General features: G+C 37.8%; 1 protein-coding gene across 1 annotated transcript in view; it reads left to right on the top strand.

Annotated features, from left to right (window-relative positions):
• The window catches only part of LOC126236674 (TATA-binding protein-associated factor 172), a 320,919-nt gene that overhangs the window by 198,029 nt on the left and 106,509 nt on the right, over positions 1-16,381 (top strand). The window contains exons 25-28 of the mRNA XM_049946158.1: positions 2,436-2,573; positions 4,858-5,009; positions 5,384-5,525; positions 10,342-10,549. Of these exons, the coding sequence (XP_049802115.1) occupies positions 2,436-2,573; positions 4,858-5,009; positions 5,384-5,525; positions 10,342-10,549 (640 nt within the window). The remainder of the gene's footprint in view (positions 1-2,435; positions 2,574-4,857; positions 5,010-5,383; positions 5,526-10,341; positions 10,550-16,381) is intronic.

Raw genomic sequence — 16,381 nt, 5'->3', positions numbered from 1 at the left:
ATTACGAGGGAAACTCCCCATCACACCCCCTCAGATTTAGTGGTAATAGGGACCATTGGACAGCCCGTCAAAAACTGAACACAAATCAAGCAGAAAAACAGGAAGGTGTACTGTACTGTGAAAAAAAAAGTGAAATTTAATGATAATAAGCAAAAATAAATCTTATAAGTGTTCAGCATGTACCCATATTTACAAATTAATTTGCAATGTGAATGTAAAATAACTCATTCCGCACCATTGTGATTTATTGTGCAAATGATCCATGGAACATTAAACTAAGTGACATCTGAAATGAGACGAATATTCCTCAGGAAATGAAGAAATCTTATTCACTGTTCAACACACACTGTTCAAAACACACACACATACACACACACATGCCCACTCACTCACTCACACTCACAGAGCCACTGTACCCTGATGCAATTGCTGGCTTGTGTAAGTAGTGGTCTTGGCTGTGGTAACTCATGAAAATGAACTGGGGTAGGGGGAGTAACAATGGAAGACAGGTTTAGGAAAATTCATGGTGGTGTGGAACATGTTCATGTGTGCTGGAGAGGTGGATGACGTTTAAGCAAAATGACAGATTAGGAAGCTACTAAGAGAGACACAGAGGAAATAGTAAAGGTGGCAGATGTAGACTCTAAATTAAAAGAAGAGGATAAGGAAAGGAAGGTACAAGTGAACGAGAATGAAGCAGAATAGTGTTGAGTAGTGTGAAGATGTGAAGATAGTCTGTGGCCATGAAGATGGAATGGGATGGGAATTGGAGAAGAGCAAAAAAAGTGTCGTGAAGATGTTTCAGTTGAGTGTGTAGCGAAGTTTCACAGCAACAAAGCTGATTTTTTTGTGTCGTTTCATAACCATGGATGAAACGTGGGTCCACCTCTTCACTCCAGAGACAAAAGAATGATCAAAACAATGGACACAAATTGGAGAACCGACTCCAAAGAAGGCGAAGACTTTTTCATCTGCAGGCAAGGTCATACCGTCGGTTTTTTGGGATGCGCGAGGGATAATTTTCATTAACTACCTTGAAAAAGGAAAAACTATCAACTGTGAGTATTATACGAACTAATTGAAACATTTAGGAGAAGAAATCAAGTAAAAACAGCCACATTTGGCCCAGAAGTGTTGTTTCTTCAGGACAATGCAGCAGCTCACAAGTTCATTATTGCAATGGCCAAAATTAATGAACTGAAGTTTGAATTGCTACCTCATGCACCCTGTTTGCCGGATTTAGCCCCCTCAGCTTATTTTATGTTTCCAAACTTGAAAAAAAGACTCGGTGGTCAAAGATTTTCAACAAATGAAGATGTGATGAAAAAAAAAAATGAAGTCCCATGCTTCTTTACAGAGCGTAGGGGAACGATGCGGGAGACCCGCATCGCCTTATGTTGGCAATTAATGGCTATTTTGAGGAGTTAGACAGTTCCCATTATAAAAAGGGTATCGAACTTATTGAACATCGCTGGGAAAAGTGTATAGAGCCGAAAGGAGATTATGTTGAAAAATAAATACATTTTTTTCCAAAATTTTTGCGTTTTTTTATGGGCCAGGTACTTATGGGACCATCCTCTTATATGCATTATTTTTGGTTTGAAGAAAAAAGCCTAACAATCATCACTACTTTTTATGTGCCTAATCACTTTATGGTGTGACATTAATAAGCAGTATTACTGATGTAGAATGTTTGTTTCATCCAAAATATGGTTTGTTTCCTCTTTGGAAAATATTGAATTATCGTTCATTTACAGATTTAGCCAATGAGAACATTAACTGTAGATTTTGTAGAGTATTTACCTTATAGTCACTTTTCAGCTTACAAGACCATTGCCAAACAATAAGTGATTACAGCATCAAAGACCATATTGTATAAATATCGTCTGTGCATTATTCATAGTTGTGTAAACCTGTTAAATATTTTATATCTTATCACAGTGCATAATTTCATTGTTTCAAATTTCAAATAATTTGAAGCATGGTGTATGTACAATTTAATCTGTGTCAACTTGTGCAAATCCATCACACACACACACACACACACACACACACACACACATACACACACACAAACCACAACCTACCCATATTTCCTTAACTTTTACTCGATGTTTGGTTTTAGTGTTCTCTGCAACATATCTTTTGACTGTAATGTGTGTTTCCAAAGCTATTTTATGTACACCTTACCTCTGCAGTAATCTTCCTTGTTAGTAAATCATATGTAAGCTATGATTGTTTGAAATCACTTTTTAAAATATGCTGACATTTTTACCCAGTGTGTTTATAAAAATCCAGTGCAAGACAAACTGTGGTATTTTTTTTGTAAACTCATATTAACTCTACTGTTAAGTGGCAACATCATAATTACACTTTTTCTCCAGATATTCAGTATTTCACTAACACTTTATATTTATAATTTTTTGTTCTTTTAGTCTGGAGTCAACTGGCTGGCATTCTTAAACAAATACAAGTTGCATGGAATTTTATGTGATGATATGGGTCTCGGGAAGACTCTCCAGTCAATATGCATCCTTGCTGGTGATCACTATTTCAGAAGCCAACGATATAAGGTATTTTATCCATATTGCTGTTATTTGCTGCCTTGCGTGATTTATAGAGCAACTGTATCCAATTGTGTTTAGCACGATACACATCAGTTAATTGAGATGTGATGTAAAAACATGTTTAACTTATGTATATTTTTAATGTACAGTAAATAACTGTTTGCATGTTTTGGGCTATCTATTAATTGTAAAATACGTCGCTCAAAATAAAACCTTTTTAACATGTGACTTGAGAAAGCCTAAAGGTATATAATCAAACTAAAACAAAAAAAAAAGAGTGTGTTAAAAAAGTTTTAGCTTGTGCCTGCTTTATTTCTTATAACTAATTTTTGAGATTTTTGCTCATATTCTTCATGATTTATTAGCTCCCAATGAATGAATCCAAGCAACGGTTCTAGCCCATGACTTCTCTTTGATTGCTTTCTAGCTCATAGCTCATGCCTACACCTGCTTTTATCCACCCGCCTTCGAAAAAGTTCACACATTAATTAGGAAATTTGCAAGTATAGTTTGAGACTGTAGCTGCTATGAGGGGCATTTGAAAACAATTTATTATTGCATTATTTTACAAATACTAAGTTCTGTCATAGGATGATTAACTGTTTCTAGTACGCTGCACAGATGCTAGATGGCAGTTGTGTCCAGTAAGTGGAAGGTCTGTGTTTGGCTGTTGTTTGGTAGAGATAGTTGTGGACAAAATGGAAGGTGACTATTATGGACAAAGATAGACCATATAGGTTTTGTGGAAAAGGGGAGTCAAAACAAGGTTCAGCAAAGGCAACAGGGAAAGTGATCGAAAGAAATGACCCTGCAGTACAATCATGCACATCCCCACACCAACAGTGCCATGACTGCAAAGTTGACATCACTGGTGTTGTTGTGCTCAACCACCATATTCAGTGGATCTTGCTCCATGTGATAATGCTTTATTTTGTTATATGGAAGACAGGCTGTGAGGTAAGAGGTTCAGCAACAACAAAGAATTGCAGACAGCTTTCCACAAGTGGATGCATAGTTCACCCAAACAATAGTTCCGTGACGCAATAATGAAGTTGCCAGGAGGATGGCAGTGGTGTATTGACATTCCCGGGGAGTGTATTGAGAGATTTCATGTACACTGACTCTTGTTCGTTAATAGACAAAGTGCAAAAAACTTCAGCCGTAAATCATTTCCAAGCATCAATCATATAAATAGTGATAAAACATTTCAGTGTTGCTTATATGCTCTCAATGAAATCGATTCATTGCAGTTATTCAGTTCATGTTTCTGTTCTCATCATTATAGAATAATGCCTATGCATAAAATATGCTAACTTGGAGGTTAGTTCTTAACTTTTTAGTGATTGTATTAAGCATGAAATGTGTTTGCAGTTTTAAATACAACCAACCATCAGTTGTATACAGAAATGACAATTATGAAAGTGCCAGACTGAAGTCAAACCTGGATTTTTCAATTTTTGTGAGCAGTTGCCTTAACTGCTTTGGCTATCCATGAATGTCTCATGGCCAGATCCAAACTTTCATATGTCATTGTTCCTGTGTCACACTCTCTACTCATACAAGCATTATGTTATTTCCGTACAGGGGAGGACATTTTAATTGAAAGTCACTGCCTGGTATTGGCAGATAAATATGATATTGCATTGTCTGTGTTGCTAAGAAGAATGATGCAATATTCCTTCGGACATGCATGCATGCACTAAATCATCATGATTATGAAAATTTTTCTTCCATTCATACCTCCTTCATTGTGATGAATTTAGTCATAATCTCTTATTGCTTTAGTTGCTGTGTTCGCTGTGGTGTGTAGTTGGCAACCAAATTTATTTATAGGGTGATAAATATAGAAGCAGCCAGCCGTATTTAGCATGTTCTCTTACCTCATACTGGCAGTACTGGAGTATATGTCATACAAAATAGGAACGATCCTTATCTGTCATGTAGTAATTTATCATATCCCATTCTCAATCACAAAAAGTGTGATGGGCATACTTTCTAGCATGCTGCAATTCACAGACTGCGGGAATTGTTTGACAAAATAAAATATGCAAATTGTGCCATTATTTTACTCATTTCATTTTGTGAAAGAAATATTTATTGCTAAAATTTTGTACCAAATGAACACTGAAAACTGACAGATCTCCTGAAAATCCTTTTCCTGGATAGAAATTAGTAAATGAACCAGTTATTATTAGAACATCATAAGAAGAAATTTGTATTATTTCTGTGAGTGAAGTACCTTTTCAATTTGTAAATTTCCCTTTAGAATAATTTGCAATTGTGTTTACAGTTGACAATGAGTCCTGATTGTGCTCCTCTTCCATCACTTGTCATATGTCCACCAACGCTGACTGGGCATTGGGTATATGAGGTAGAAAAATTTCTTACAAAAGACTTTTTGAATCCATTACAATACACTGGACCACCAGCAGAACGGGAAAGGTGAGCTATTATTTTCTCTTCTCAGAGCTTATAAGCTTTATAAAATTTGTTTCAATATTAAATAGAAATTCGACAGGTTCCTGTTTTTAAATTTTTTATTTAGTCATCACATTAAATGTTATCAAATATTAGAATAGAATTGCACTCAGCCCAACAACATCTAATCTATCATGTTTGTGTAGTGTTTTTCAGTTTTGCTAATATAACTACTTCATAAATACTTCCTTGTTGTTAAATGAATTATTTGTATCTTCAAACACAGGTATTAATAAGCAGCTGTATGGCATGGTTTTTATCATAGGCATTCCTGTTTACAATATGCTGTTGTGGTTTTTAAAAACATAACTTCCTCCCCACCTTTAATTGTATTACAGATTACGCAGCAAAGTGAAGACACACAACCTTATAGTGGCATCATATGACATTGTACGGAAGGACATTGACTTCTTCAGTTCTATCAAGTGGAATTATTGTATTCTAGATGAAGGGCATATAATAAAAAATGGAAAAACAAAGGTAAAACAGTATTATTGATGCAGAAATGTTTTTAAAGTTACAACTATAAAACACACTTATAGAACTTGTGACACAAGATATAAAATTTAACTAGAAAGTAAATATGGTAATGGAAAGTCCCTGGTGGAATATTAATAATGGAAGGAGCAAAGATAACAAATCATCAAATAGTTCAGGAGTTCAGTCATCTATATGAGCATAAACATGACTGAGAACCTTTGAGGTCCTTCGCATTGTACCATTTATTAGTTATTCTTCCTATCTTATTCCCATATGCCGTACCGGAAGAATAATCGCTTAAGAGCCTTTGTACATGAAGTAATTAGCCTAGTCTTGGTTTAGCAATACATGAGGTAGTGACACACAGGGAGTTGTAATACATTTATAGATTCCTCACTTGAAATTTGGTCTTGACACTCTGTAAGTTGCTTCCACAGATAGTTTGGTCTGTCTTCAAGCATCAGCTAGTTCAGTTTTCCCAGCATCTCCAAGATGCTCTCCCATGGATCAAACAAATCTTTGCCATTCACACTGGCATTCTTTGTATCGTTCAGTATCCCTTACAGTCCTATTTGGTAAGGATCCCACACACTTGAGCAATAATCTATGCTGCGTCTCACAAGGGTTTGTAAGCAAGATTGAATTTTCCTATTTCCCTACCAATGATCTGAAGTCTGCCACCCACTTTACCTACAATGTCATGCATGTGTGCATGCGCGTGCGCACACACACACACACACACACACGCACACACACACGCGCGCGCGCTCCTCTGTATGGCTATGTTATCCTGGCTTACTACCTAGTACTGGCACTACAGCTTGATGGGGGTGAGCAATTATGTAGCAGCAAGGGGGGTTGGGAAAAGATGGCTGATGAGAGGGAGGGAAAGCCAGTAGACACGCAGGACAGGAATATGGCACCAATGGTCTCACTTTGGTCACATCCAGGGGGAGTTGTGCAGAATGGTATGGAACAGCAGATTGGGAGGGGGAGATAGAACAGATGGTAAGGAAGATTGCTGAGAAGGTAATTTGTATACAGAATGAGGTAAGTTAGGGTCATGGGGCAGGGGTGAAGATGGGTGTGAGACAGGGGATAGCCAAGTTTGAGACACGGAGGATTACAGAAGAGGTTGTGGTAATACCCTCACGTAGCTTTTGCAAACAAGTACAACAAAGCTGATATATAATATAATTGCTTTCACATGTTATCTTGTCTCTGATAGGATATGATATGCATATGACAGGACTGGAGTAGAGTATGTGTATCAGACAGGTCTTGCACCTGTGCCTTCCACAGTTGTATGACCCGACCCATATGGCAAGGGCTTGGTAGTGTGCGTCTTATAAGGATTGACTAAGATATTTCTAAGATTGAGTGGGTGGAGGAATACCATATTGGGAAGGATTGTGAGGAGGGTGCTCCTTATTTCTGAGCACAATGGCAAGCAGTCCAAGCCCTGGGAAGGGTGTTGTTCCGTTCTAGTCCAGGATGACATTGAACGGTGAGGAAGTGGGTGCTCCATTGCAGCTGGTTCCTGGGATTGATCAGAGGATTAGGGGCTTGTGTGAATATGGCATGGGAAAGCTGTTAAGGAACGATGTTGGGATAGTAATGCCTCTTTGTGAAGTCCTTAATAAGACCTTCAGCATACTGGGCAAGAGGTGGCCTGTCATTGCAGATGCACTGTCCACGGTTGGCCTGACCAGATGGAAGTGACCGTTCCATGTTGAAGGGATGGCAGATAAAATGCAAGTACTCTTTCATGTGTTAGTCAATGGGCAGTGTCTACAACTCTCCATGTCTGCCTTTATAGCAAGCTCACTGGTGCCACATTTATATTCTGTGCCCCTTCTGCCTCTCCCTCCCATCCATCAGCCACTCTTTCCCAACCCTCCCCCCTGCTCTTTTCCTCCTTTCTACCATTGCCTACTATACTGGACACAACCTGTTATCCCAGTTAAGTTACAGTACCAGCAAAATGTTGTCAGCTGGGACAATGTAACAATGCAATTGGTTGGTTGTGTGTGTGTGTGTGTGTGTGTGTGTGTGTCTGTCTGTCTGTACTCTATAGCTCTGTAGAAGGAAGAGTCCGAAAACTAGCAGTATTCTCAGTAGTGTTTTATGTGTGTATCAATGACTGAACAATCCAGTTATTCAGTGAGTTGCTTACTTTAGCCTTTCCAACATCTTTCAGAAAACAAGTAGTTATGTAAAATCATCACACTACCTAATTACATCATAGAGTGCCTATATCTATGACACTTGTGCGTCAATGCATTTTGCTTCTTGTCCTAACATTAGCGTTCATCATGTTAGATGCATCTGCAGACACAGATAAGGAGATGGATCTTATTGTTAAGGTAAGCATATAATTATATCTAAAAACAAAGATGATGTGACTTACCGAACGAAAGCGCTGGCAGGTCGATAGACACACAAACAAACACAAACACACACACAAAATTCAAGCTTTCGCAACAAACTGTTGCCTCATCAGGAAAGAGGGGAAGGAGAGGGAAAGACGAAAGGATGTGGGTTTTAAGGGAGAGGGTAAGGAGTCATTCCAATCCCGGGAGCAGAAAGACTTACCTTAGTGGGAAAAAAGGACAGGTATGCCTGTCCTTTTTTCCCTCTAAGGTAAGTCTTTCCGCTCCCGGGATTGGAATGACTCCTTACCCTCTCCCTTAAAACCCACATCCTTTCGTCTTTCCTGATGAGGCAACAGTTTGTTGCGAAAGCTTGAATTTTGTGTGTGTGTTTGTGTTTGTTTGTGTGTCTATCGACCTGCCAGCGCTTTCGTTCGGTAAGTCACATCATCTTTGTTTTTAGATATATTTTTTTTTCCCACGTGGAATGTTTCCCTCTATTATATTAAGCATATAATTAGGAATTTGGGAAACCTAGTGGAGGCAGAAACTAGTAAGATCAAATACAAAGAGTAAAAGCTGCACCTTTTGTAAAATCTGTATTTTTTGAATAGAAACATCACATTTAATTTATCATTTATCATGCTGAATATTAGATTTTGGGGAGAAATAAAATTTATGTTTGTTGGCTCTAGCTTCCAGAGTTGGTGTGTGTGTGTGTGTGTGTGTGTGTGTGTGTGTGTGTGTGTGTGTGTGTGTGTGTGCGCGCGCGAGAGTTGTGTTTGCATGAGTGTGTGCATGTGTTGTCTACTTTTGACAAAGGCCTGTTTGGCCGAAAACTAACTTTCGAAGAGTCTTTTTGGTGTCCCATTTTGCGATTCAGTGTCTCCTCTGTATGGCGAGTAGCAGGCATCCTTTTCATTATATTGTTAAAATAAGTTAGATTTATCACTCCACTGCCTCAAACATTTTTATGCGTATCACATAATTCTAATGCATCCAGTGTCACAGGAGAAAGGCAACCATAGAGATCACATTCAATAATAATATCATGATAGTGAAGAAATGTATCTGATGTTTTTTAACCACTGTTTCTTCAGTGCTGTTCACAAGATGACTGTCATTGAGTAGAAGTTACAATAATTATCTTACATTTCTCCCTAAAATGGCAGATGTATTCTTTCCTTGTAAGCGCAGTTTTATAATTGTTATTTTGTCACAGATAGGAAATGAACAGCTTTTTTGTCCACATTATGATAACTAAGTGTATTATTTTAGCATTCGTACTGTGGATATAGATAATAAAAAATAAAGACTTAGCTAGGATTGGTGGGATAACTCCTGAGTGTCTATAATGGTGGCACTAGTGTATTATGGAGGTGTGCACAACATGTCAGATTCACAAAGGAAAAAATGAAGAAAACATAGTATTTCAACACCGAATAGAAAACATAGTATTTCAACACCGAATATTTGTAGCAGATTAAATCCATGTTTTGAACTTGAGTGTCCACCTGAAACCCTCTTTCTTTGTAGATTTTACCTACAAAAGCACAGGAAGGTGTTTTATACACTGACCTCTGATTACCTCTGCTGCATGTCCAGTCTCCACATAGGTTCTCCGTAGGGAAAAGGACATTGCGGAATGATTGACTTAATCACAGCCATATCACAAAGCTGAAATTTCCTAACTGCTTTTTTTGTTGTGTTCACTGAGTTGAATATTTACAACTGCTTGGAACACTGTGTAGATTAAGACTTAAACATGAAATATTTTCCTTAATTTTCTCTTTGAACTGTCAGATTAGCTGGAAAGCTGATTGACAACTTCATTTAGCGCATGTTGCGTGATTGGCTGGATCAGTGATGAAGCACTAACTCAAGATGGATGAATTTTTGTGTCATTGTACACCTGGCAAGTAGTTTTAACCTGCCACAAATGTTCATCTTTGTGAATAAACAGGTTATATGTGTTTTTCAAAAATAGAAGTCATCTTTTGTTATTCTCTCTACAGTACAATACAGAACAGTGTGTGGATGTTAATGCCTGCTACAGGACAGAAACTGAAGACTTGAATTATTAAATGACTATAGAATTAGCATTGTCAGTAGTTAAAGTCTTATTTTTCATATAAATGATTAAGAGTAATTCAGTTTTTGTATTACTGAGGCTTTTAATAAAATTTTAGTTCTTTGCAAGTCTAACAGAAAAACCCCATACAGTGCAATTAATTATTATGTAAAAATTTTAAAAAATGTAATTCAATATAAACGTAGCTCTTCATGAATACCTTACAAATCATACGATTTGGACGGGGGGAGGGGGGCAGTATCCACAGTTTTAAGAACCACTAAAGGCTGAGTCACCACCTGATAACTGGAATCTGAACAAGTACCAAGAAAGTTTCTCCATTTTGTAACTTATTTGTTCTCTTTCTCTACAGGCATCCAAAGCAGTCAAGCAGCTTGTAGCAAATCACAGACTGATACTGTCAGGGACACCAATACAGAACAATGTTTTGGAGTTGTGGTCCTTGTTTGACTTCCTTATGCCAGGATTCCTTGGGACAGAGAAGCAGTTTACAGCTCGTTACAGCAAGCCAATTCTGGCCAGCCGTGACCCAAAGAGTTCACCTAAGGAGCAAGAAGCAGGTAATACGTCTTTCATTGTAACAGAAATTGAGACTGTTGTTGGATCAATCAAAACTTTAGTGTACCCTCCCCCCTCTCGTGTAGTAGCATAACCAACTTCTGGTTTACTCTGTTATTGTTTTCAAGTACCATATCCTTTAACTCATGTACATTATTTTAAAAAAGGTACAAAACTCAAATTCATTCTTCATTTTAATTTCCTGGGGCTGTATTGTGAGTGTTCTTTTTTCCTTCCATTCCCTGCTCAAATGCCTTTATTGATATGAAATTGGTGGGCAGATCTTCATTTACTGTGTTAGAACATTTTCTGCAGTAGGGCACTCAATGTTATTTTAGTATTTGCAGAAGGTGTGACAAACGCTGCTACTCAACATCTAACGCTTTAGATGACAAGAAGTGATGTGGAGCTGGTTTGCAAACTTCCCACCTCTCTCCCATAGGTTGACTTACTTGGTATGCACAGCCGATCTTCTTCTCTGGATAGCTGGCCACGTCGATCTCCAAAAACGTCTTCTCCGAAGAATAAAGCTGGTTAAGGGAATTTATCAGATCCTCTCTCTACTCTTGAAATAATTTGGTACTCGAAGAATACATTTAGTTCAGTCATGGTATATTTCAACTTCCACAAAAAACAAATTCACCATTTCTCATATAAATATTCAAACTCCTGCGAGTCAACCAAGTTGTCAAACATTAGACTCTATTAAGATACATTTATGACAGAGTTGGTTTAATAACCACCAGAAAATATGAACATGTCTTGCTTCTAGCAAGTCCAACACATGAATTAACTTGAAACTCTAATCTCATTTCTTCATTTGTCCTTAACAATCATCACAGTCACTAAACCAGCAAAGTATAGCAAAGGCTTTCTCTACACATACACTGAAACTTTATGGATCATACAGCCGGTACTTGTCGGCCGCCGCATCCACATTTTGCTCGTGACTGTTTTTAGACCTGCACACACAAACATACAATGCACAGTAGGTCAGATTCGTCTCTCTCATGATGCATTCTATTAATTACAATTCATATTTCAACAGTATACCTTGTTCTTTTAACAACCGTGAATATCGTTTTTCTTATTATTTAGCTATTCCTTACTTTTTTCATTTTACTTTAATTATAAAACGTGAATATTTCAATCAATGTTGGAGTTAGCTCTTTCAATATCTAAAAAAATCATGAGGACCAATTTTTGTTTCTTTTTTCTGCTGTTTATCCAATTGTAAATTCCAGGTGTTCATGACACTTATTCTTCATTCTAATTCTTTGTAGTATTTTTTCCTTAGTATGTACTAGTGTCATTGTTTATAGTAGTTTGGAGGAACTCTGGGCAAATAAAAGTGTTCTTTTCGACCCTTGTAAACCCACATAAAACATAATAAAGCTAGTGGTATATAGAATTCAAACTTACCAGAATTATTCCTATTAAATGTGTGACTTCTGTCACGATACTGTCCTTTTCCCCTGGGATCAGTACCTATACCTTACATGTGGGTTGACCCTATGAGTGCACTTTCTCCTTCCATTCTGGTAGGTACGCCCCTTTAGAAAACATCCCTATTCATCAGGCCACAGGTCGTCCTATCTCTATGTAGGTACACCTGTCCTATATCATTAGCAAATGCCAGGTACATCCCCCATATCCTTTATGAGTGGCCTCATGGTTCATTGCCCTAGTATACATCTTTATGTACACTATAATTAAATATTTCCTGGTAAAAATAAAATATATTTTACACTTCACTCTCACTTCTTAGCACCTCCTCTAATACCATAGAGTCCTCTTCCACTTCTCAACTTCTATAATCTTAGTAGATATTATGTCTACACATATTATTCAACTCATGGTAGATACTATGTCTACCTGTATTAACCAACTCTTAGTAGATACTGTGTCTATACATAATGATCAAGTCCCACTACTCTGTGACTCATCACTTCATCAGAGTGTTTGCTATCCTGACTTTTGTATGTATATACAAGATAAGACAAAAAAAAGGAATGATATAGACCGTCACTTAAAAAAAAAAATTGTGCCTTTTTCCAGATGTACACATATCTATTTCCCCTACAACCCTTGGCGGTTCTTACATCCTTTTAATCTGTAACTTCATTGTTTGCATATTCGTATTTCTTTGTGTGTATGCAGAAATGTTTTCGTCTAGTCTGATTCCTCGGCCTTCTTATCTGAAGATAAGTTTTAGGTTATTGGAAACCACGGAAACTAGGAAGGACTTCTGCGAAAGAAGTAGATGAATATGGAAAGAGGGAAAAATAGATAGGTCCTCAAACAAGAAGTAAGAGAGGTATAAAGGTAGGTGTGGTTGCTAAGATTGAAGAAGAGAAAGAAGACAGCCCTAAAGACAGGAAACCCTTCCCACCCCCCCTTGCCCATGATCCCTACCTTGCTGGTACTAGAGTGAGAAGTCGGAGGAGGCATGGTGTTAAATCGTTTCCTACAGAACGGACATTCCCACCTTCACCCTTGAGGTCCCCGAGGAAAATATTAGCAACCCTATGGAAACGGCAAATGGCGAAGAATCAGGCACACTTGTTTGCGAGGGTCATTTGAAAGGTGTGATGTGTGTTTTTGTTAGTCACGATTTATCTGTTAGTGTAAATCGTGCTTTTATGTACGCTGCCCACCCCCTTTCGACATTGAAACAAACCCTCCCATCTATGTCACATCTCATAAAAGGTATAAAATATTCTGTACCAAGTATAAAATTATGTATTCCATTATCACAATCATTTAATTCTCTCTCTCTCTCTCTCTCTCTCTCTCTCTCTATTCGTTTAGTCGGTTCCGACTCTTCGTGACCCCATGAACCAAATCACGCCACTTTTTCCTGTCTTGCACTTTCTCCCGTAGACCTTCCAGGTTGGAACACATTGCTTCTGTGATTCCATCGATCCATCTCATCCTCTGACGTCCTCTTCTTCTAGTTCCTTCAATCTTCCCCAGCATTAAAGGAACTAGAAGAAGAGGACGTCAGAGGATGAGATGGATCGATGGCATCACAGAAGCAATGTGTTTCAACCTGGAAGGTCCTCATTTAATTAGTCACACAATATTATGTTTTCCACAAATATAATATTCCATTCAGTTTACTAAGAAAAATATGCTTCAATGACTTTAACTCAATTATCTTACATTCAGTGTGAGAATGGTATTCTCATTAATTCAGAAATTATTTTGAAAGTTATGTGCCAGGTATGGTTCTCCATATTTACTTAGAACTATGTGACAAAAAAAGGATTTCCAAGCAGCTTTCAAGAAAACCATTTTTGGAATCATTGTAATTATGATTCATATTAATAGAACATACAAATTTAAGGACATTGATTTCACCCAGACATCTGCCCACAGATTTGCACAGGAAACTGATCTAGAGATTAATTACAAGGACTAATTCAGGCAAAAATAAAACCTAACTATACATGGAGACCATGTTGGACACTCGCGACCTTACAATCGAAACCGCTGAAGAGAATGGCTGGCTAGGCAGATTTAATCTGTCTTGTTTCAGGGATAATATGCATACCAATTATCACCTCATGTTGCCACCTAGTAAAGTCAGGATAAGTTTGGGCGAGCCAGGACGAATCGTGAGTTCAGGTAGGGGCATCCCTGGAATAACCAAGGAAGATGCAATCACGGTTCCTAGCTGGCACAACTCTCTAACAACCGAGGACAACGCAGTCAAAATTCCTAGCGGGCACAATCCTCTAACAGTGAAGGATGACGCAGTCACATACCAGGGGCAATTTTGGGTGACGTAATGTCAATTTCTTGCTGGTATGTTTCTGTAATAATCTGTAAGTGGTGGATGATAGAAGTTGGGGGCATTCGGTGCAGGAAAATTTTATTACAGAAGAAACACCATAAATAACTGACGGTCATCACTCTGCCCGGTAACACAGAACATTAACATCCCTGTGAGATATACAACTTTTTGTCCTTTACGTTGTACTTTCCTTTTTCTGACCCAGTTGTAGGATCCTCTAAAAATAATGCCTTGGGATGGATTACCATTTGAACCCGGTATGGTCCTTCATACTTTTGGAAAACTTATGTGTCTCTTTCTTCAGGGCAGAGCTCTGAAGATGCTATTTTAAAAGGACTAGGTCATTGACCTTGTACTGTGGTTCTATAGCTTTCTCATTATGCTTACTCACTCTTTGTTGTGACTTTTCAACTAAATTTCTAGTAACTATTTCCTGATTCAGTTCTTAGTTGACAGTAAGTTGTCCAGGCCAAGTAAAACATTTAATGAGAGATTCTCCAACAAAAGGTTTGCCTATTACTTCCAAAGGTGTTAATCCAGTTGATAAATGTGATAATTCATTTAAAATAAGTTCGAAGTCTTTTCGTTGCCCATAAAGTATGTTTTTCATGGCAGCAGGTGCGGCATATTTCCCAATTTCTTTCATAACTCTTTCACACGGATTCGAGGATGGGTTATAGTTGGATATTAATACTTGACGAATATCTTCCCAAGTTAGAAGTTCTTTAAATTTGTTACTGACAAATTGTGGTCCGTTATCTGTGAGAAATCGTTTTGGTTTTCCTATCTCCAGAAAGTACTGTTGCAAACAGTGTATAACCGTCTGTGTATTTGCTCTTTTAATAGGATACAACTCGACATATTGTGACCAGCACTCTATGATGACCAAAATGTATGACACTCCTTCCTTTCCTTTAGGAACCGGTCCAAAATATTCTGCTGCTGTAAGATCATGTAACAATTTAGGAATAGTTGGAAACATTTTGTACTTAACATGAGTGTTACTCACTTTCACCTTCTGACAGATTTCACAGGTCCTAAGTAAAGATGCTACTTTATGTCCTAACTTCATAAAATAATAGAACTTATTCATATGAGCTGTACACTTTTTCATTCTGAAGTGTCCATATCCTGTATGAATGTACCACACAATTTCGCCTTCCATTTCGCCTTCCATTAACTTTAGAATGCAAATGCGCCAACATTGCGATGTTACACTGTCTCTCCAAAACAAATTATGCCGTATAATTTTCCACTTTCCTGCTTGATTAGGAGGTAAGGAATTCCTGATACACCTAGCAAACTTTTCTGTAAAATAGAGATCATGATGGATGCTTGCTGTTATTCTTTGTGCCACCCCTAGTAGCCTGGTGTGCGGATATTCTACTGTCATAAAATAAATTGCAAAAATTACGCCGGATCCCTCCGTACATTCTAACTCTTCCATGTCTAGACAAAGTGCCTGGTACAATATTCTCATAACCTTTTACATACTGTATCCTAATGTCATATCACTGTAGGAACAACATCCATCGCATTAGTCTACTATGTAACAACCGACTGCTCATTAAAAAAAGAGAGAGCCTGACAATCTGTATAGACATGGATTTGTGATCCCCATACTAGTGTTTGGAATTTTTGGATACTCCATACTATTGCCAATAGTTCTTTTTCAGTAGCCATGTAGTTTAATTCATGTTTATTAAGACTATGGTTAGCAAAGGCTATGGCTCTATGATTTACTTTGTCTAGACCCCACTTTCCTTGAAAAAGTTCTACTGCAATACCATAATCAGATGCATCGGTTGAGATTTTAAATGGCTCACTCATACTCGGATGATGTAATATGGGTGATTCTACCAGTGCTATTTTTACATTTACAAACACATCATTTGGCTCTTGATCCCAAACCCACGGTATTCCCTTTCTTAATAAATATGAAATTCTTGGGTCGTTCAGTTCTTGACCTCGTATATATCGTCTGTAGTATCCATCCATTCCTATAAATCCCTTCAACTGTCTTATGTTTCTAGGG

Source organism: Schistocerca nitens, chromosome 2 (genome assembly GCF_023898315.1).
Source record: "Schistocerca nitens isolate TAMUIC-IGC-003100 chromosome 2, iqSchNite1.1, whole genome shotgun sequence".
Classification (NCBI taxonomy): domain Eukaryota; kingdom Metazoa; phylum Arthropoda; class Insecta; order Orthoptera; family Acrididae; genus Schistocerca; species Schistocerca nitens.
Note: the sequence above shows the minus strand (reverse complement) of the source record. Positions and strands in the feature narration are given on the sequence as shown.